The 21,609-nt window shown below is 45.4% G+C and overlaps 1 protein-coding gene across 16 annotated transcripts in view; it reads right to left on the bottom strand.

Annotated features, from left to right (window-relative positions):
• Positions 1–8,624: 8,624 nt before the first annotated feature.
• FRMPD1 (FERM and PDZ domain containing 1) overlaps positions 8,625–21,609 on the bottom strand; it is a 74,452-nt gene continuing 61,467 nt past the window's right edge. For all 16 annotated transcript variants that reach the window (XM_044439496.1, XM_044439498.1, XM_044439500.1 and 13 more), the window contains 5 exons: positions 20,153–20,248; positions 17,855–18,037; positions 16,601–16,748; positions 14,116–14,916; positions 8,625–12,637 (listed from right to left, as the gene is read on the bottom strand). In XM_044439496.1, coding sequence (XP_044295431.1) covers positions 10,317–12,637; positions 14,116–14,916; positions 16,601–16,748; positions 17,855–18,037; positions 20,153–20,248 — 3,549 coding nt within the window. In that variant the 3' untranslated portion in view covers positions 8,625–10,316. The remainder of the gene's footprint in view (positions 12,638–14,115; positions 14,917–16,600; positions 16,749–17,854; positions 18,038–20,152; positions 20,249–21,609) is intronic.

Below are 21,609 nucleotides of genomic sequence, written 5' to 3'. Positions count from 1 at the left end.
GGACCACGGAAGTGTGATATCGCTGCTGCGTAAACCTTGATAGATGAAGGCTTCAGTCCTGAACGATGTAGCTGTAGAAGAAACTGAAGTATATTCTCAATGGAGGCTGACTCCAGAACGAAGGAATGCGATTCGGCGAAAGATGAGAATCGATGCCATTTTGCTGTGTAAGACCTCCGAGTTGATGGTCGTAGAGCAGACTCGAGAATTCTCTGAATGTCTGGATCTAGAGTACTCGATCTTGTAGAAAAGTCTGTCAGAACCAAGGGAACAGGCAGCGCCTCGGGTTCACGTGTAGAGGTACCGAGTGTCCGAGTAGCCCTCGGTACCGAGTCAGTCCCATTAGTCAGCGAATTTGCCATGCCATGAGATTCAATGAAGCTAAGTCCGGGTGATGGACTGCACCACATTGTTATTAGGTGTGGTATCGACGGAAGGCAGCGAAAGGTGTTCGAGATCTGAAGAAGGGTGGAAAACCACACTTGACGGGGCCACCAAGGTGTAATCAGGTTTCCCGTGGCATCGTTGTGTATGATCTTCGAAACGACCTTCGTTAACAGAGGAATAGGAGGGAAGGCATACATTTTGAAGCCGAACCAAGGGATCATAAGGGCGTCTCCCATTGACTCTGGTCCTATGCCTGCTCTGGAGCAGAACATCTCGCATACTCTGTTCCTGTGGGTGGCAAACAAGTCGATGTCCGGGTTTCCCCACAGCTGGAAAAGTTGACTGTAGACCTATCGATCTTACTCCCACTCGTGAGTCATCAACATGTGTCTGCTCAAAACGTCGGCTTCCTCGTCAGTCCCGGCCAGATGGACTGCCAGAAGGGTTATACCCCTTGGGATGCACCATTTCCAAATGTCCATGGACAGACGAGCTAGGGCTGCGGATTTTGTCCCACCCTGTTTGTTGATGTAAAATACCGCGACTATACTGTAGGATGTGATCTGAATAACTTGTTGACAAACAGTGTCCTTGAAAGATCGGAGAGCTTTGAAAATTGCTAAGAGTTCGAGGTAGTTGATGTGTCTCGACGCCTCTTGTCGGTTCCAAGTGCCCTGGGACCGAAGTCCTGCACATACGGCGCCCCACCCGGTCATCGAAGTATCAGTATAGAGAGTCAGTGTTGGGTGAGGCGTCTGGAACGGGGTACCCATATTTAAATTGTTCGGAACAGTCCACCAAGTCAACATCTGTAGAACTGATTGAGGCGGTTGAATTGGCTTGTCAGGCGGATCTTGCTGCAGATGGAAATTCCTGTTGAACCATAGTTGAAGAGAGTGTAATTGGAGTCTGGCGTGGGGGACAATGGCTATAGTGGCAGCCATATGGCCCAGAAGCTTCTGAATAGAAAGCGCCGGGACGATCTTGTTTTGTCGAATCCGATGAATACATGACCAAAGGCTGTCCTGACAAGCTGGAGGGACAAAGGCCCTCGCCAGAGTGGAATTGAGACGGGCTCTGATGAAGTCGATCACCTGTGCCGAGATAAAGGACAATTTTTCACGGTTAATGCACAGTCCTAAATCATCCAGCAAAGAGCAAGTTTTCTCGACGGCTGATGAAAGGCCTTCGCGGGTTTGGGAGACTATAAGCCAGTCATCTAGGTAGGGGTATACTTGGATGCCTTGGAGCCGCAGGTGCGCACAGACTGGGGCCATGCATTTTGTAAAGACCCTCGGGGCTGTAGCTAGTCCGAACGGGAGGACATTGAATTCCTAAATGTCGGTCCCGACGGTAAAACATAGAAGGCGTCTGTGACCTGGGTGGATCGATATGTGGAAATAGGCATCCTTCAAATCCAGTGAGGCGAACTAGTCCTCTCTCCTCTGCAACGGAAGGATATTTTGAAGGGTAGTTATCCAAAATTTCTTTGGTTTGATAAATTTATTGACATTTCAGAGGTCCAGAATTGGACAAAGACCACTATCCCGTTTAGGGACTGTAAAATATCTAGAATAGAATCCATGAAGTCCCTTGGAGCTGGAGATCCGTCAGATGGCTCTTTTATGAAGTAGTTGTTGCACTTCATCCTCCAATACTTGCGAGGGTGGTGTAAGCCGAATCGGGCTCGATGGAGGAACGGTATCGAATTCTATTCTGTATCCGAGCTGAATGATGGATAAAACCCACCGATCAAATGTGATGGACTCCCAAATGGGGAGTCGGCCTTGCAGCTGCTCCCCAAAAGGGAGAGGGAAAGGTGGGTGTGGAGATGGAGGAGAGGTTCGTCTGCCCCATCAGCGCTGGTGCTTCTCATTGTCAAACCGACGCTGGCCTTGCTGAAAATGTTGTTGAGGTTGCTGCCTCCTATGCTGTTGTCATTGGTGGTACTGTCTCTGGGGGGTGTTGGTACCGATAGGATGGACGCGACCAAGCCCACTTACATTTTTGCTGAGCTGGTAGCTCCATCCATCTGGCCGTCATGCAGGACTCATGAATGGACTTGAGCTTATGGTCTGTTTGCAAGTGAAAAAGTCCTGAGCCATCAAAGGGTATTTCTTCGATGCGCCTCTTCATCTCATCGGAAAAGTTACAATTTCTCAACCAGGCATGTCTCCGCATCGAAATGGCACCGACTAGGGCTCTTGAATCGGTGTCCACATGGTGGCAGGCTGTTGACAATTGTTGAATTGCCACCGGCATACCCTCCTTGATGAAGGTCCTGGCCAAATCCCGCTGCTGTTCTGGTAGGGACGCAACGACGTTGTTCAGTCTTTGCATGATGAAGAACTGATACCTGGCAAGGGTGGCTTCATAATTGGACATATGAAGACTGAGTCCAGCGGCCACATAGACCCGGCGTGCCAAGGTATCAATTTTTCTTCCCTCTTTGTCCCAGGGGGTGGTATGTCCCCTGGATTCCCTGCCTTGAGATGACTCCACAACAACAGAATTTGGCTTAGGATGATGTAATAAGAAGGGTATGTCACTCTCCTGAACATGGTACATGGATTCGTATCGCCGCATGGTGGGTTGTGGCTGTGAGGGCAGATCCCAAGGCTGGGTCATTGCCTGCCGCAATGTTGTGATTAGTGGCAGGACAATCGCAGGTGACTGCTCTCCCCTCACAATGTCATAGAACTTGTCGGTGCTCGGATCGGGCTGGTGTTGTGCCTTGATCTTGAGTGACTGAACAAGCCTAGACATGAGCTCTCTGAAGGAGATGTGCAGTTCCTCAGGCGATGATGGGTCTTGAGGTGTTATTGCTGCATCAGGAGAGGAGTCTGCCTCGGAGCTGGAGTCGGATTCAAGATGGTACAGGCCCAATGAAGAACTCTCCGGTGAGGTCGGGTGCTGGGGTTCTGCACGTCTCGAAGTGGACAGAGCTTTCCTGTGGACGGAGGGCGACGAGCGGTCCCTTGGTTGCAGATGGAAGCCAAAGGAGTGGTAGTCTCCCCAACCCGACGGATAATCATAGTAGGGCTGGAACCATTTCTCCTCATGACGTTTGTCCATACGGGCATAATACCGCAGTGGAGAGGTGGAAGACCAGTCCCTAGCTCTGGCCAGAGACATTGGTGTTGGCAAGCGAATCATGGGGGAAGAGTCTTGGATCTCTCCATCCGAAAAGGACTCGCGTTGTGGTTCCTCAGGTTGGTCAAGGGGGCTGTCCCTGCTGGGGAGCAGGTTGTCCCGGAAATCCCGGTGGGGTGACTTGCATTGCCGCTTGTAGCATTGGTACTGATGGAGTGGGTACCGACGCAGCCATCAGGATCGATGGGGCTGATGAACCCAGGTCCTGATTCTTCTTTGGCTTATGAGCTAGTTTGGCTGTTTTATCCTTCTTCGCTTTCTTATGGGAAGATAGATCCGACCCGCCATGTTTCCTTTTCTCCCGCTGTTTACGTGGGGGAGAAAGAGATCGTTGGGATCCAGATGGTGAAGTCCCATCGTCCGATGGGTGCGGCTGAGGCATGGGTGGTGAGACCGCAGGGCGTTGCCCAGGCGTGGCTGAAGCAGTAGCCAGGCGTTGGCCAGAGGCAGCCGAGGCAGAAGCCGGGCGCTTGGCGGGCGGAGTCAGAGCAGGCCCAGATTTTGCAGTGAGTTGGTCCAACTGCATTAAAGCTTGATCCCAGAGGAGTTTCTTCAAACGATTCTCCCTGTTTTTGCAGGCCTGCTTGGTGAACGTGAGGCAATGGTGCCATTTATCTGTTCTGTGCCCCTTGCTGAGGCAAAGGAGGCACAAGTCATGAGGGTCCACTGGGGACATCTTGGACCCACATTCCACGCATTTGCGGAAAGCCGTTCGCTGCGCCATCAAAGAAAAAGAAGAAATAGAGGATAGTAAAGAGGGATAAGATGATATTTTTGGTTGTTTTTTTTTTAGACATGAGGAAAAAGAGAAAGATCTAACAAGGGAAAAAACAACTTGGAGTAATAACATTAAGAACAATAAGAATGATAAGATAAAGAGCAAATACAGTATTCAAAGCAAGAGTTGAACAGGCACGAGGCACAGCGAACTGTGGTCACTAAAGACTGGAGAAAATGGCGGACACTCCGCTCTATATATAGTACTGAGGGGGAGGGCAGCGGAGTTTTCCCGCCAAAAACCGTTAGCTTTCTAATCTTTCTGGCCTTAGGCACTGCGCAGGCGCAGCACCCATATGTGTGATGCACAGAGGCCACGATGAAGAACATATTGTCACCATTTGAAGTAGGGCAAGATGGAGTCAATGCAGTCTATTTTAGATTAGAGGAAGAATGTGGTGGCCTGCTAGGGTATAGATTAATTTCTTGTGAGGTTGTTTGGGTACAGGGTTCAGGAGATTTACAATGATTTTCTGTGGGGTTGGAGTGATGATCCGAAGATACTAAGTCAATTAGAGGCTTGGCTGCTGCTCAAGTCAGCAGCAGTGTTTGTTCCAGTTCATCCAGTCATCTCAGAATTTCTTCTTGTTTGCAGTTCGGTAAAGCTTTAAAGGAGTTAATCAGTCCTGTTTCTAATGTGTCATCAGTGCCAGTTTTATCTTGCATAGATTCAGTGTGATTATTTGAACAGTATCTTGTCAAGGACACTGAGGGTGCTAAGTTGCTATGGTTTTTATCATTTGGCACATTGCCTATAACGCAAGGCAGAGGAGTAACCGCATGAGAAGTTGGCCCAAAGAGAGCATTTCTTTTTTCCTCTCAGAAGTCACGCAGTGGGTATATTTGAAGAGTGGAGAGAAAATGTTTCATTTTAAACATCACACAGGGGATAGTGGAATAGTTAAAAGACAACAAAATTTGCTTGTGTTCTTATACTAGGGAGCCATTCAACAGCACCTAGGCCCGAGGTCAATCATATAGCTTGGACATTGAAGGAGTGAGCTAAGTGTATAATAAGAGTATAATAGCTCTTCTTGTTGTCCAGTGACCAAAGTTAGAGCTGTTGAGCATAATCCTTAGAGCAACCTGGTGTGTTTGAAGGGTACGGTTGCATTTATTTAGTTTTAACCCTTTGGAGGGAGATGGAATTATAGACTCTCACACTGTCCAGTTACCCTTTCTGATCTTAGTTGGTTCTTCTGGGCAATTTTGTTTTCTTTGGTTGTCCACAAACAAGTCAGAACTGGTACCAATGTTTTGAGCTGTTACAAAAGCTACCAGCTTGTCTGTACAGTCTTGCACAAAGGTTTCAAAGACTGTTTTTAAAGAGTCCATCTTTGTATTTATAGATGTTAATTGTTCAAAGATTGAAATTACAGTTTGTGCAGTGAGTAGGCATTGTTTGGCAGTGAAACCTTTGGTGATTCTTTGCATTCCTCATCCCCCATCGAAGATGTATTAGCATCGGGGGAGAGTAATACAGGGAAAGGTTCAGGCAGATGATTTGATTCCTCATGCAAGGTAGAGGACAGCTCTAAGAGTTAGAAACATAGAAACAGAGCGAGTCAGAAGGGGTCTCCCGGGCCATCTAGTCTGACCTTCGGCACCAGCCGGCTCTGCTCACAACATGCCCACCATGTGCATGTGCAGCCTATCTTTGAACACCCTCACCGATGGGGTCTCAACGACCTCTCATGGAAGCCCTTTCCATACCCTTGGGGTCTTAACTGTCAGGAAGTGCTTCCTGGTATCCAAATGGAACCTTGTTTTTCAACTTCTAGTTGTTGTTTTTCAACTTCTGTCTCCAAGTCCCAATTCAAAATATCATAACTATCAAAATAGAGTAAGGAGGACTCATTTTGTAAGAACCAAATAAGAAGACTGTCTTCTTGTTCCTCATGTAGTCATCAATTTTTGCTGTTTTGTTGGCTTAGGTAGAATATGAAAGCCTGAGCTTATCTTGTTAAGTTTCTTATTCTTATTCTTTCCCATTGCTTTGATGTTGGAATCTGCATCTTTCTCTCCTGCTTTTGCTGCGATTACTGCTGTCTCAAGCAGGATCGTTTCTCTGCCTTCAGAAGCCTCCATGTCCAAAAGGGTGACCTCCATAAGTGGATCTACTCTAGCGAAGAAGCAGTTGCTTTGGCAACTCTCGAATCTATTTACACGAGCTCTTCCCTCAACTCCCAAACCAGGATTACACCATGGCCAGCTGTGTCCATATTGTGGGTGAGGCTATTTCTTACTGTGGTCCGATAGTGTTTTACTATCATTACTAAGCCATTTAGAAATAATATAAGGCATTCTTACTGTTCAGTGAAACAGAGTAAGCTTTGCATCTCTTTGTTTTATACATTATTATTACATAAATATCCTGCTCTTTTCCCTCTTGTGAAGAACCCAAGGCGGCTTACATGGTTCTTCTGTTCCATTTTATCCTCACAGCAACCCTGTGAAAATCTTTCCCCTAGGTAGAAACAAACCACATGTGTAATCTGTGAAGGGAAGGGTTCTGTTGTAAATGCCACTCAAACGAGGCAATTCAGCAATGTTCTACTCATTCATTGGCTGGAAGAGCTTTAGGGATGTATCTGCTTCTTAGGTATGAAATGATTAATAGGGACAAGAAGAAACACATGTGTTCAGCCTATGGGAAAACATTTCATCAGGTATTCTTTCTTAGTGCATGAGAGCATCCCTATGGAAGAGAAACCAAATGTGGTTTCAGCTTGTAGAAAAAGCTTGAATGCCAAGTCAGCCCTTGTGACATCCAAGAGGAATTCATTTATTTGAGAGATTGCATAAATGTGCAGCTTGTGGGAAAACCTTCATTTAAATATTGTAGTGTACACTACATTAGAGAATCTGCAGATTTATGTAGCCTGTGGGGAAATGCTTCAGTTGCAGAGTGCTTCTTAATGTACCAAGGAGGATCCCTGCAAACAAGAAATCATATGAATGCTTTCTTTGTGCAAACAATTCATGCACATCCATCACATTTTTACATACAAGAGATCTCATACTGGAAAAGCCTCACAGATACGCAAACTGCGGGGACTGCTTCAGCTATGAATCACACCTTAGTGTACATCAGTGAATTAAGAGGAGGAAAACCACATGACTACCATAATGGGGAAAAATAGTCAGTTGTGTCACCATTTGTGAGACCATGAGAGAATGTGTAGATGTTCTACTTGGTACAGAGGTGTGATCTAATTGCAGACAAGATTTAGGCTGAGAAGAATAGCCTTAAGTACTTGATCCTGTCTAATCTTGGAAAATAAGCAGGATCAGGCCTGGTTAGAATCTGGATTGGTGACTTGAATGTAGGAGTCTATGATTATTGGTGGAAACCATCAAGAGAGCTTTGGTTATGGGTGGTATAGAAATTTAATAATTTTCAAAAATGTGAGATAGGATTGCATGGCTTATAAAGGTCATAGAAGCATGGTGCTTAGCTCATCCTGTTTACATAGCAGGAATGGGGAACATGTGCCAATCCAGATGTTCTTAGATTGCAACTCCCATCAGCCTGAGCCAGCTAGACCAATAATGAGGGGCGCTGAAAGGTGTGGCCCAGCCTCTGGAAGGCCACATTTTCTCCACCCTGCTATTACAGTGTACCTTTGCAGCTTGTAAAGTCTGCAACAGACATGCATAGACAGGGCTTTATTTTGGAGTCATTAACAGGATGAAAGCAAACTTGTAAGGAACAAAATGGTTTATTAGAACTAGAACACCAGAACGGCCAGGTGTAATCCATAGGTCCATTCTTGGTTGCCACTGCCTATCCCTTGCTCCAGTCCAAGGTTGATACAAGTGTGTGAATGAGAATTTGTGCTCCCCCACCCCTGCATGGCATTGTGTGACTTTTTCAGTGGTGGGAGGAGGGATGATTTTGTATCACACAGTTCATGCATTAGACTTTATTGTAAGCTGCCTTGAGACTTTGGCAGTAGGCAGCATATAAATGGAAGTCTGCATTTATATCACATTTGCATTCTAATAATCAAAACTCCTTGATTACAGACTGTTAGGGGAATTAATTTTACAAGTTTGGTCAATTAGCTTCTCCAAGATTTGTATCTGAGGTCTAGAATATAAATCGGAAAGAAGCACTTTGCATACATACTAGAATGTGAGTATATCCTTTGGCTTGTGTGTCAACATTTCTAACATCCAGGATGACATCATGATGTTCTTAAACCCAGTTTATTGATGTTTTATAATGTGTCAGAGAGGACCATGAAAGAACCCTGCATAATTTTCAAGGCATTGTTCCACTTTTGATAGAATGTAAACTCTGATTTCCTTAAAATAAACACTTTTTATTATAGAACTTCTGCATTCATAGTTCATCCACTCATGCATGCACATCTCTATGGCTACATGTGCTATGAAGAGTCTAGACTGAAATGGTTTCTGCTTTTCTCTGGAAGATGTTTTAAAGAGAGTTTCATCAGAGGCTTTGGCTGTAACTCTGTGCACATTAGCCTGGAACGAAGCGCCACGGAATACAACATGGCTTATGTCTGAGAAGGATGGAACTGCTGGTTACTTTTCGGTGTATGGCAGCTGTTTAACAGTTGCATTTGTTTTTGGGATTCTGGTATATCCCCTTTTGATCTCAATCTGTCAGCTGAGTATCTTACAATCTTGACACCATAAACGTGGCATTTTTGCAGTGCGGAGGATATGCCCTTAACTTTCTGGGGAGACCTTGCAGGTCAGAAGTAAGACAACCAATGTTCTATGGCAAAACTAACTGATTTATTGCAGCACAAACTTCAACAGGACAGTATAATCTGTATGAGATGCATGAAGTGAGCAGCAAAGTTACTAAGAATACTTTCACATGAGGTCCACAACTTGATAAGCCAACAGGGTACATCTGGGCTGGCCCTTTAGATATCACTAACAGCTTGTGGAAAGCTAACATTAAGTGGTAGCAGGCCATTGTGCACACCACATTTCCGTAGCTTTCAGAGTACCTGTTGCTAATGGAATCATGTTCAAACGAAATGCATCATCACTCTGATGAGAAGGCATGTCCCAAGTGAGTAAGCTCCTCATTGTGGCACTGAAGCATGTGATCAGGAGTGCTGGAAAGCATCCCCCAACACTTCCTGTGAGTCGTGAGTTTTAACAACCAACACTTGAACTATGTTAATCCCTCTTAGCCAGGTGCATTACTAAGAGATGAACATGGGCAGCGGGCAGCAGACAGCTTGAGGAGCCAGGAGGTGAAATGACACGCAGTCTCCTACATTAGATAAACACACAGATGCCTGTGGTGTGCTTTCTTTAACCTCGGTATTTCCAGAGGTTGGCAGCATACACCAAAGCTGTAATATGAGAGCATTTTCAATACATGGATCCATGTGACAGACAGTATTCTATCAGCTAGCCTTATAAAGCATGGATGCTCAGCAAGAAACAGACACTTGATGCAATGTGCATGCATACAACTGCTGCGGTTAACACCAGACAAGGACCCTGGGTCACGCAAAAGGGATTAATCCCAGACAAAAAGCAAGTTGGACATGCATCAAAATATGGTTCTACGTGAGGAATGACTGATCTTGCTGACTTCAACTCATGTATGCTTAAACATCCATGAAAGCAGGGGTGGCCAACCATTTCATTTGGTCAGGTGCTGCAGGGGATGCATGTTGACAGCTGTCTGCACCAGAACCAAACATGTCCCACCTTTCCCACCACTTTCTTTTCCTTCTCCCAAGTGGACTGCCAGATTGCTCCTGCCAGTGATCTAAACTGACCACATGAACAGCGCTTTTGAAATAAGTCTGAGGGCCACATGAAATAAGGGTGTGGGCCAAAGGTTGACTACCTCTGCATTGAAAATGAGGCCAAATGGTAGAATCGCTTGCCTCAGCCTAGCTGTGACACAGCCACTATTTTCCACTGGGAGAATGGTTGGCCTGGTGCTTCCCCACCAAAGCCCAGAGCATGAGGATGGAGAGGCACCTGGGGAGAACTCATATGCAGGACGATGCCCTGAATTGTTGCACTAGGCAGAAGAGGGCGGCAGTGAGGGCAGTGTACTGGCACACAAGGAGTTTTATGCTCAGCTGGGGGTAGCCCCTGTCATAGGCTTGTTTAGCTGCCTGCACGAATTGCCAATAGCTACATACAACGTCCCTCAGATTGATGGTGAGGTCTTTGTGCCTCTTACTGCAAAGGCCACAGTTTGTGAACTGAATGCACATTTCTGTCAGCTGGAGAAGGTTCTGGAAGGTCTCCTGAATGGCATTTTGAGTCTCTGAGGAAGGCCCATGCGTTTTGATAACTTTCTGGCAACTGGACATCAGCCGTTGTGATTCCACATACAAGGAGTTCTTGTGTTCTGAAAAATGAGCTGAACATTCATCCCGGGAATGTTTTATTCTGTTCCCCCAAAACTGCCTTAAGATTTCCTGTAGCTCTACCACATTATGTAACAAATGCTGAAAGTCAAATTGGGAGGTACGTGTTCTATCTTTTATGCAGTTCAGTGCTCTGATAGGAGTCTCTGGAAGCCACACCTGATTTTTACAGTCGCTGGGGTTACCATTAACATAGCTATGTTCTTGAACAAGCCTTGTGGAATTCAAATCTAGACTCAGTGGGCTTCTTGTTGATGGTGGGGTAGTTAAAGGCCCTTCCAATGGACTACAGGCAACTGGACTACTGCATTCTAATTCTGCCTCATTGTCCAACCCACGAAAACAACTCGCATAGGTCAACTGGCAACTGCATCGGTCCGTTTTATGTCTAGTTGAGAATGTTTCTTTTGCATCTTCTGTTGGGTGCTTGGAACACAGAAATGATTGCTTTGAAACACGGCTGTCTTCACCAGGTTTGGCCAACTTATGTGACTCATTAAATGAAAAGCCCAGTACATCTGAACTGTCCACTTCTCTCTGCTTCATATTCCCTTTTGTAGGGAGACCCAGTGGATGGGGCAGTTTATAATCCACACGCAGGGCATTTTCTATGGGGTCTTTCACCTCTGGCTTCTGGTCACCAGTATGTTCTGTCAAGGAGGAAGGAGGCCCAGCTGAGAAATGGTGAGGCACTTGACTGAGGACATCATCTTTTAGAGAGCCCTGATTAACAAGAGGGACACTATGGACAGTGGTTCCCTGGTGTTTATCATCACTGTGCTGGCTTGAGTCTTCACAATCCACCATAGAATTAAAAGCAAGCCGGGAGAGGCGCATCACTATCCCTGAAGCACCATCACAGTGCTCAGTTGTTTCTGAGAAATGATGCATTTTGTCACCTTCAGATTTTTGAGTGGAGTCTTCATTTACCATCCCGCTGGCATTTTCTTGGAGCTGTGAGCCTTCAAGGGCCTGGCTTGCTTCATCCAAGATGGGGTCACCTTTGATTCTCTTGCAAGGACCTAATAGAAGCTGTGCATGTTGCTCCACCTGCTTGGCAGGAAGAAGGTCCTGGTCTGAGGTTGACATAGAAGACAACTCTTTGCTTTCGGGACTGTGCACAGACCGGGGAGGTTTGGTAGTTGTATGGATTATTTCCTCAATCAATACATAACTGACTCCTTTTCCTGGTGGGGCTGTTCCCAATTTATTCTCTAATGCTTCCTTGGTATGATACCCTGTGTTTGCTCCACAGTGTTCCTGGACCCTCCCAGATGTTTCTGCAGCATCTTCTAGTTTTTCTTTGTATGTGGGGTTAATTTCTTCCAGCTGAAAGGGGGTCTCTGATGTACTGAAACAATTCTTCTGGTGAACAGGAATGCAGGAAGTGAGCAAAGAACTGTTACGCTGTTCTGTGGACAAGGAGAAAGGGATGACATCTGAATTTGTTCCACTTTCTTGGGCACCCTGGAGGCGAACCACTGGGGCAGGACACATAGGTGAATCAGCGACTGACTTCATTTCTACTAAGTCTGGCTCCATCTCCATTAAATCAGCAGAAGGGGATGCATTTTTGGCCAACTGGACTTGCTGGGCTTCAGAGGCATTAGAATCTCTTGTAGGGTCTTTCAGAGAGACCACAACTGGAGAGCAGGAAGGACTTGGAAGGACACATTCTCCTTCAGAGCACATATAATCAGTGTTCTTCAGAGAGCAAAGTGAAGCCACTGGGAAAGTAACATGTGAGGTATAATTAGTTTGTAAGAAAGACCTCCTTTTCCTCTGGCTGTTGGTGCACCGTGGTTCCTTTCCTGTCCTGTGGTTGGGTGTCCTTCTGCTTTGTCTTGCAAGGATGTTTTCACCCAAGTTGCAACCAGGTGGCCCATTTGCTGAGTTTGAACACTCCATACTGTGTAGGGACAGGTCTCTGGAACCTATATATACAAAACATGGGGTTTAATGTGAAGAATTAGCTTTTATGTTCTCCACACTCTGGATAAATGAACGTAGGGGTATTCCTGCCTCCTGTTTGCCACATGCGTGAGAACTTTGTGGGGGCAAGGGAGCAACGGGCTGGAGGATGTCTGTATGCTGCAGGAACGGTGCCTCTTCCTTCATAGCTGCTGCATTCCCTTCCCCAGTTCTCTGCCTAGCTGCAGGTGTGGGGGAAATAGAATATAGCAGCATCCCCATCCCACACCTGCATGGCAGGCAGTTTAGGCTCCCTTGTGGCTACAGTAGGCACCATGCTTAAAAACTCCTCCCATTTAGAGTTAAAAAACAGGATGTTCATACTTAACATTTCAATAATAATTTATGAAGTTCTTCACGATGCTTAAGGATTCACCCTAACCTCTCTCACACACACAGACACACACACACGCCCACTGCACCTGCAGGCTAGTTCACACAGCCAGTGGATGTATACAGCACTCTCTTTAATACGTGGGTGCAGTAATGAAAGTAAAACTCATTGAAAGTAAACTCATTATGCCACCTCACTTGATCTCTGTAAATCAGTTCTCCCTTCATCCAATGAAGCTGTAAGGAGAAAGCTGGACACTGGAGGAGATAACTTGGGGTCAAGAGTGAGACCAATGACCTGGAAGCCACCAACTGGAATCTCAGCTCTTGCTGGGTAGCCTTTGGCAGGCCATTAGTGTTCAGCCTTGGCCAACCCAATAAGGACTATCATTCTGATCTAGATTTAGAGTGATTAAGTGTCCTACTTTGCAGTCCTGTATTTGAATGGCTGTCTAATCCAATTCCGTGAAGATTAAAAATATAAGAGCAACCCACTAAAGATGTGAATCTGGCCTGCAACAGTTAACACCTGAACACTAGACTGCCAATGTTTCCCCCAGCATGATAAGGCCCTTCTTCGGGAGCCCTCTTTAAAGGAGATCAGAAGAGTGGCAACCCAGAGAAGGGCATTCCCCAGAGAGGTGCACCTGGCGCTGACACTTTTTTCTTTTTATTATAAAAAAAAAACCCTTTTAATTTTCCCATTATTTTAATTTGCATTTTACTTTGGATTTTATTTGTTAATAATGCTGTACCATATTTGTATTTATTTATTTCACTGTGTTGCCACCCTGAGACATTGTGAAGGTGGGCTACAAGAACTTTAAATAAATAAATAAACAAACAAGATCAAGTGTTTTTCTATTTTTAAGTAAAGCTAAATGTTTCTGAATTTGGCATACGTGTTTATGTCAGCATATGTAAACATTCTGCTAGTCTCTGTCCACTTCTGCTCTCCTTTTAGGTGATGTATAAATGGCCACCTGCCCAGTATACTCAATGCCTATCTTACTTTCTTATAAAGAATAACAAAATTACACATGCAGTCCATATACTATGCTTCCTATGGTCTCAATGGAACATCAGATGCACATCTCACCCAGCTCACCTGCTTGCATCTCTGTAGGTGTCACCGCTTCTGCTGTGTCATAGAATTCATCGTCTGAACTGGTATCACCAAAGCCAGGTGGAGGGGCCAGAATGAGGCCTGGTGCTCCCCCTTTCCCAACACAGATCCCTTCATCTCCATCTAGACCATTCCAAGAGCCGCACTCGGGGCTGTTGCTCTGGGTGTTCCTCTCTCCACTACTGGCAGGGGAGATGTTTGCGCAGAGACTGTAGTACTCCATGGCGTCATTTTCTGCCAGTCTGGATGCCACGGCAGAGGCACATGATTCACTTTCTTTCCGGAATTGTGTCTCGGGCTGCGCAAGCGTGGAAAGAGGGAGGGAGGTGGGCAGGAGGAATGAGAAGACGCTTTCCTCTGCAGCTTGACTCCCCTCTTCGCACTCTGTGCCTGACAAGGCCTTGTCATTGCCTGTCAGTTCCTGCACGGTGGGGGTATAAAAATGAAAAAACTCAGGCTGGCTGGAGGAGCACGCTTCTAAATCATCTTCCTCCAGCGCATCCATAGAGTCGCTCGACGCACTGGTTTTGAGCTCCCGGCTTCCCAGGTTGGCAGAGTCAGAGGCTTCCGACCAGCTATCATTTGTGCTGTACCCATTGCAAAAGCTCTTCTCTTTGACCTCTGGATCCTTCCTTTCTTGCCCCGGCTCCTCCTGCTCCCTTTGCCCCTCAAGCGGAGGACAAAGGCAACTGTGCTGGGGTGAGTGGGCTGCTGAAAACCGGTCCAAGGAGGAGTCCCATTCAGAAGATTCCTCAGAGTCGCTGCCAGTTCTAGATTCGTATCCTGTAAGTTGCAACACACAGAGATGGCTTGATGAGAGTGGCTCCAGCTTGTAATCTGCCCTAAAACTGAACTGGAGTAAACGCTCCCTGGAAGGGGATTCTAGAACCTGTTTTCAGTAGGAGGGATTGGCCCTGTCAGGTGTGGAAAAGGGTGGCTCTGAGCATAGGCAGAATGCTATTTTCCTATTGCTGGAGAGTTACAACGGCCACAGGGGCTTCTCAGGTCAGGGGGGTGAACTTCTGCCCTACACACAGCTATGCAGGTGCAGGGTTCTACCTTCTACGAGTCTACTGCTTTGTATCTAACCAGGAAACAGAACACATGAAGGGGCAGGCCTAGGGAGGCTGGAGCAGTCCGTTCTCAGCTCCCACCACTGAGTACTAAAGATAGTGATTAGGCCACAACTGAACGCAGGTCTCCCCTCAAAAAGGAGGCCATCAAGGATACAGGGCTTTGCATGAGAGACATTTCACCTGAATCACCATTTTAATTTCTCTCACATGCATGGTAAAGTTGAGATGTTTATACATTTGGTGGGGGTGTCTTGTCCTGTGGCATTAGTGGTTTTAGAACACAGCATTTTCAGGAACAGCAGACAATGATGCCCAAACAGTCTATCACCACCGCTGGTTCTGTTAACAATATGGGAAGAACTATATGCAAAAGTGTCATCTAAGCATGGAATTGTGTTCAAACTGAAGGAAGCTAGTGGGATAATAGTTAAAAGCCAGAAGACTGCAAACATTTAATACTGAGCTCCTGCTGCATGGAGTTGTGCCAAATAAGCATGGCAGAAAAATTGACCTAGTGAATTAAATTAGCGAAGAGTGAAATTGAAATCATTACTACTTTATCAAATCCTTTTCCTGCTTGAAAGCAATCTAAGGTGGTTTACATGGCCCTCCTTCTCTTCATTTAGATTCACAAGAGCCCTGTAAAGTAGACTAAAGTCAGAGTCAGTATCTGAATTCATCCAGTGATCTTCATGGCCAAGAGAGAAGTAGAACACAAAATTCTCCTTCCAACCATGACACTGCATTAGCTCTGATTTTGATACAAGAAAAATCTCCAAGCAGCCAATGGATCCCACCCATAATTTTGCAGGTAGAAGAAGAAATAACACCATGTTAAATGCAATACCTTCTTTCAATAACCAGATTTACATCTGATGGGGTTGGATACAGATTTAAGCAGGATCAAGTATACTGCAGAAGTGGATCCCCTTACCCTTTCCTTCCCACAGCAGCCCCCCACCCTGACAGCTGCTGCAAATGCTACATAGAGAGTCAGTAGACCTTGCTGAATGGGGGGAGCAGAGTTATGTGGAAGAGGGGGATCCCCTGAAATTAACCCAGGGAACCTTTTGCAAGTGGAAATCATTCCTCTCACAGAAGGTCTGTTCCTATTGCAGAAGGCAGATTCTGGATGCATGCAGTGGTATGCTTTCTCTTTGTTTGTACGTTAGTCTGCCTTTGTATTTGGAAAAAGAATCAAGAAAGAGAGACAGAGAATGGTGCCAGTCACTTTCTTGAGGGAGGGGAGAATACTGTACTTGGGGACACCACTGCAGCAAACAATGCTTTGCCTTGCACATATTCCCACTGACAGAAGCCATGGCCACTTTTCACTTCGCCAGTAAAATTCCACGCAGCCCTTTGGTTGTTTAGGGCAGCTTATGTCATACCTTCCTCAGCAGAGAAGCGGTGCATTTGGGGCTCCCTTTCCCCCCAGAAATATATGGAGCTGCTTGAATCTACAAACATCCGGTAGTAGCCACTGATGAGGCAAGCCATATCTTTGGCGCTGTTGGATTCTAGTAGCAGGGTCAGCACCTTTGAAGGAGGGGAGAAGAACGCAGGCTGAAACGATCTGAACATCCACAGTAGTTTTGTCTAACCTGCTGCCTTCTACATATGCTGGGGAATGTAGGAAGCTATAGTCCAGCATGTCTGAAGGTCACCAAGTTGGAGAAGGCTGGTCTACCTAAACATCTATCTACCCTAACTGATCAATTCTTTGGGTTAGATCTGGAAACAGGAGTTCAACAAGAGAAAAGGGGTTAATTTTTCTCTGTCTACCTGGATTGTGATCATAATTAGCCCCCTCCCAGTTGATCTACCTTCATTTTTTAAAACCTGCATATTCAATGCAAAGATGCATTTAACATCACGGCTGGTTTGGTCCTGGGTTGTTGCTTCCAGCTAGGCTGAAAGAGGCTGCCAGTAAGATCAATGGGATTTGGCTTCCTTGTTTCTTCCCAAGCATGGATGGAGGTAAAGAGAGAGATTTCTTTGGCCCAGAGAGCCAGTGGACCCTGGCTTGGGCTATAGGCCTGATACCTAAGTTGTAGTTCAAGCTGGACAATGATTTTGCTGCTATATTCCCTGTGTTTATGTGGGGCATTTTGGGCCTGTAAGGAGTTATGAGATTTTGCTGGAGCCAGTCAGGAATGGAACCAACACCAATCTTGAGCAGTGAGTTGCTGACTTAGTCACAGAGTGGATCTTTGGAGAACAGCCTTCCCCAACCTGGTGCCTTCTAGATGCGTGGGACTACAGTTCCCAACAGCCTCTACCAACAATGCCAATGCTTGGTTAAGCTATCTATGTCCCATACTATCGTATTTGGCAATCATACAAATCAGGTAGCCAGAAATGTAAGCAGCTTTAAACAAAAGATCAAAAGAAACTAAAGGACACCAACCAATCCTCCAGTTATTCAGAACAGACAAGCCCCACTGTGTCAATGTGAAGGGGCCCAGCACTGCAAGTTAGCACTGGTCCAGGAGAAATGATGGCAGTACTGGGGGATATGGACCATTGATCCCACATGGTATAAGTTGGTATTTTTCTGTTTACCATTAAAGCATATAAGTGAGCATTACAAAATGGATCTCAGATCCATTATTACCTTGAAGAATGGTTAAAGTCATAATTACCTTTATATCTTGCAGGTAGATTTTTACCATGCTCACTTTGTCCGATTCTTCTGTAAGTTCCAGTCTGCTGATGTTAGCAAATTCTGCTAAGATGGTTATGATGTTTAGTTTGTTATTAACAACCTGACTGATTCCATATTTGGCTCCTACCAGGAGGGCAACACACGATTCTCTATCCTGCAGCTACAAAGGAAAAAATGGCTTAAACAGCAGCTTAGAATACTTTACCAATGATGAGCTCATGCATGCATGTTCATCATGTGATGAGCAATATGGTGTTCAAGGATAGGCTGGACATGCACATGGTAGGCATGTCATGAGCAGAGCCAGCTGGAGCCTGGGGTCAGACTAGATGGCCCAGGAGACCCCTTCTGACTCACTCTGTTTCTCTGTTTCTATTCTGGAGTGAGTATGTCTCCTAGCAGGAGCATTTTCTCATATTCTGATTCTATTGAAGAGGAAGCAGGAAAGCCCCACAACACACGGAGAAACAATCAGGGTAATGTGTGGAAACTAGCATGCAGAGGGGTTCCTCTGGAGCCCAGGAAGGCATTTTGGGAGAAGCAGCTCAAGAGAGGATGCCGAGTGCCAGGACATCATAGCTTTATATTGACCACCAGAGGATGTCAGGACACTAGTCGGAGCTACTAATTAACTTTGGCAAAAGATGGGGACTACTGGAATCCTAGCTACAGCACCTAGGAAGCCTCCTTGCAGCAAAAGGACAGGTAAGGTCAGGTTGCACCCTCTGGTCCATCCAAGAACTTCCGGGTCAGTCTTGTTCTCTGGTCCAAGCAGCCGAGGGATGCTCTAATTGCTCCTTACTGGCTGTTAGCCAAGACAGGAACATGACTTGTGTACCTGTAACCATTTCGTTCCTTTCTTCACATGGGTTGGCAAATAAGCCTGGAAATCTTCACTTATTTACGGTTCCCTGTTTTGTCCGAATCAAGAAACTATGATTAACGACATTGAAATAAGCCCAAATGGCTTCATATCCTGCCTTGTTCTGAACTTATTAATCATAGTTTCCAGGTTTGAATGAATTGGGAATGTACAGCTATGTGTAGGAGCACACCATTTTTCATAGTTCCGTTTATTAAACTGATCAGAAATTTTGGGTCCCTGAGATCTCCAGCTGTTCTTCATTTTTTATTTTTTAAGCTTGGTTTAGCCCTTACAATGGTGAAGATGCACAGGAAATGCCTAGTAAAAACTCATGTCCCAGATGGTGAGTGAGACTGAGAAGGCAGGGATGGGGGCCTCAGCAGTTGGAGGGAGGAGAGTAGTGTTGGTTTGCTTCCACACAATGGGTTGTTGCAGCATTGTGCATCTGGTTGCATCTTGGCTCTGTCTAATCCTGGAAATCGAGACTGGATTTTATTTAGGCTCCTGGTCAACTATCCCCCGGGAAAGACTGCCTTGTCTCATGTTCTAAAGGAAAGTGCAAATGACTGCCAACCAAGGCTGAGTGATTTTGACAAAGGCATTTTATGACATGAAGAACAGGAAACTAACAAAATCCTTTATGCAGAATAAACCTACCCCACAGTGGTTACAGGTAAAATGAGAAGAAAAATCCACTGCATCCAAATGGAGGCTCTTCTCCAGTACCAGGTGTCACATTTTGTGACAAGAACGGTCAGGGCCTTATTTGAGGTGCCGCCCAAACTGTGCAGTATCTTCCCCATAGAATCATGTCTGCTGTCAACTTCATATTATTTTCAGTGCCAAGACAAAGTCAGTTTCCCAGATATTTTTAAATGATTTAATAAGCAGACTAACAACTTATTTTTGGTATCTAAAGTCCTTTTTTGCTGTAGTATATGCTGTTTTATTGTTCTGAATATTGTTTACATAGTTTATGTATTACGTGATATTAAGCAGAGTTTGCATTAGCAAACCATATTCCTTCTACTGGGCTGTTCTGTATTCCTTGCTTTGCAGAATTCCTGAAGACTCAGAGGAACATCTCACAAATCATAAGTGACACACATGTTGGAAATCAAATAGAAGAGAAGTAGAGTTGGAAGGGACCTATATGGCTATCAAGTCCAACCCCCTGCTCTGCTTCCACATGTGGTCACCCATCCAGCTGCAGGCCCACACCTTTCCAACTTAGCAAAGGTGACTCAACATGCTAGCTCATTGTACAGCTATACAGGAAGACATAGACATGTATTCAATGTATTCAGAATGTGGAGTCAGTTGAAGAAGACTGTCAATAGTCATAGTAAAAAATAAGAGAAAATACCAGGAAGGTTCATATAATCAGAATCTGAAAACAAGGAAGCTTACCATGAGAGTGGCATTAAAGATCTTTCCTCCATAGAGTTTCAGGTCTCCAAGAATCTGCAGGTAACAAAGACGCACCTGTGCTGCAGAGAGGAGGTGCTGCAATTGTTGAGAGGAAGGTGTAAAACTAGTGAAGCAGCTCTTGGACTTATTGAGGAGCTTGGGGAGGGCATCGGAATCCCAGTGCTTTGCTAACATTTGGGCTGCATCTGACTGGATAGGACTGATGACCTCCACTGTTTTGATACAGCAGGGGTGTGGAAACTCACATCCGGGGATCTGGTTTCCCACTGGCATGCCCCCTTCATCTGCCCCTCTCTTTATTGTAACCATAGATCGCTGTGTAGGTTCCTGGCTTTTTGGCATTACCCCCTCCCACCATTCTAAACATTTGAAATGCTTCTCCTAAGGTTTATGAGAGGCAATCACGAGAAGGCAGGAAAAGAAATGGAAAGCCAAATATGAGATGGATTGACTCCATAAAGAAAGCCACAACCCTGAATTTACAACCATTGATCAGGGATGAAAATGGCTAGGACATTGTGGAGAGATTTTATACATAGGATCATCATAAGTCAGAGTTGATTTGATGGCACATCACAACAACCACTAAGTTTAGTTATTGGCTTTAGCAGTTTTAAGCAAAACTGTGCTGGGATTTCAGCTCCATCTCTTTTCTTTCAGTCTTGCCCTCCACTGCAATGCAGTCTTCAGGTTGAAAGAAGATCCTGGCCTGAGATATGGCAAGACTTAGGGATAGCAGTGGGATGTGGGAGTAGTGTCTGGGACAAATGTTCCAGTTATTATGTGACAGCCTGGAACAGAAGGAGCTAACCTTGCAGAATGGGATGCCGCAGCTCCTGTGAAACACTCCTGCTTCTGAACGGATCACATTCAATGCATGTCCATGCAACTATCTCAAAGGTGCCTTGAGTGCCCTTTTTCTTGGTACAAAGGCAGGTACCAACCAAATCATTCCATAATATACTCCCAAGTTAACATACAATGAAAAAGGAGACCCCCAAAACTTGATATACAGAAGAAAAGGTGGTATCTGATTATCTCTGGGCACAAGCAAATATTCACCATCATATATACTAGAAGCTTGGGCATATTCACTATGCACAGTATGGGGACACACACACACGCACACACGAACGCACATGCACATTTTGCTGCAACAGCCACTCCTATAAGCACCTCCTTCCAGCCCTCTCAACTGAGCAAGGACAAAATGCTACGGCCCACTTGCTGTCACAGCAGGCCAGCTATTTCTTCTTAGAGGAACAACAGTCATCACTTTTTCCTTGGGTGCTTTTGTTCCTTGTGCTTTCTGACATATGGGCATTCAGGAGGAGGAAAAGCAGCTGCCATCAGAGAAGGAGCAAGCAAAATGGCCGATCTTATGGCTTCCTTGCAGTTCAGAGCAAAAAATTGTGGGAATCTGAAAACGATGCATT

Source organism: Varanus komodoensis, unplaced genomic scaffold (assembly GCF_004798865.1).
Source record: "Varanus komodoensis strain SLA01 unplaced genomic scaffold, ASM479886v1 scaffold35, whole genome shotgun sequence".
Taxonomy (NCBI): Eukaryota; Metazoa; Chordata; class Lepidosauria; order Squamata; family Varanidae; genus Varanus; species Varanus komodoensis.
Note: the sequence above shows the minus strand (reverse complement) of the source record. Positions and strands in the feature narration are given on the sequence as shown.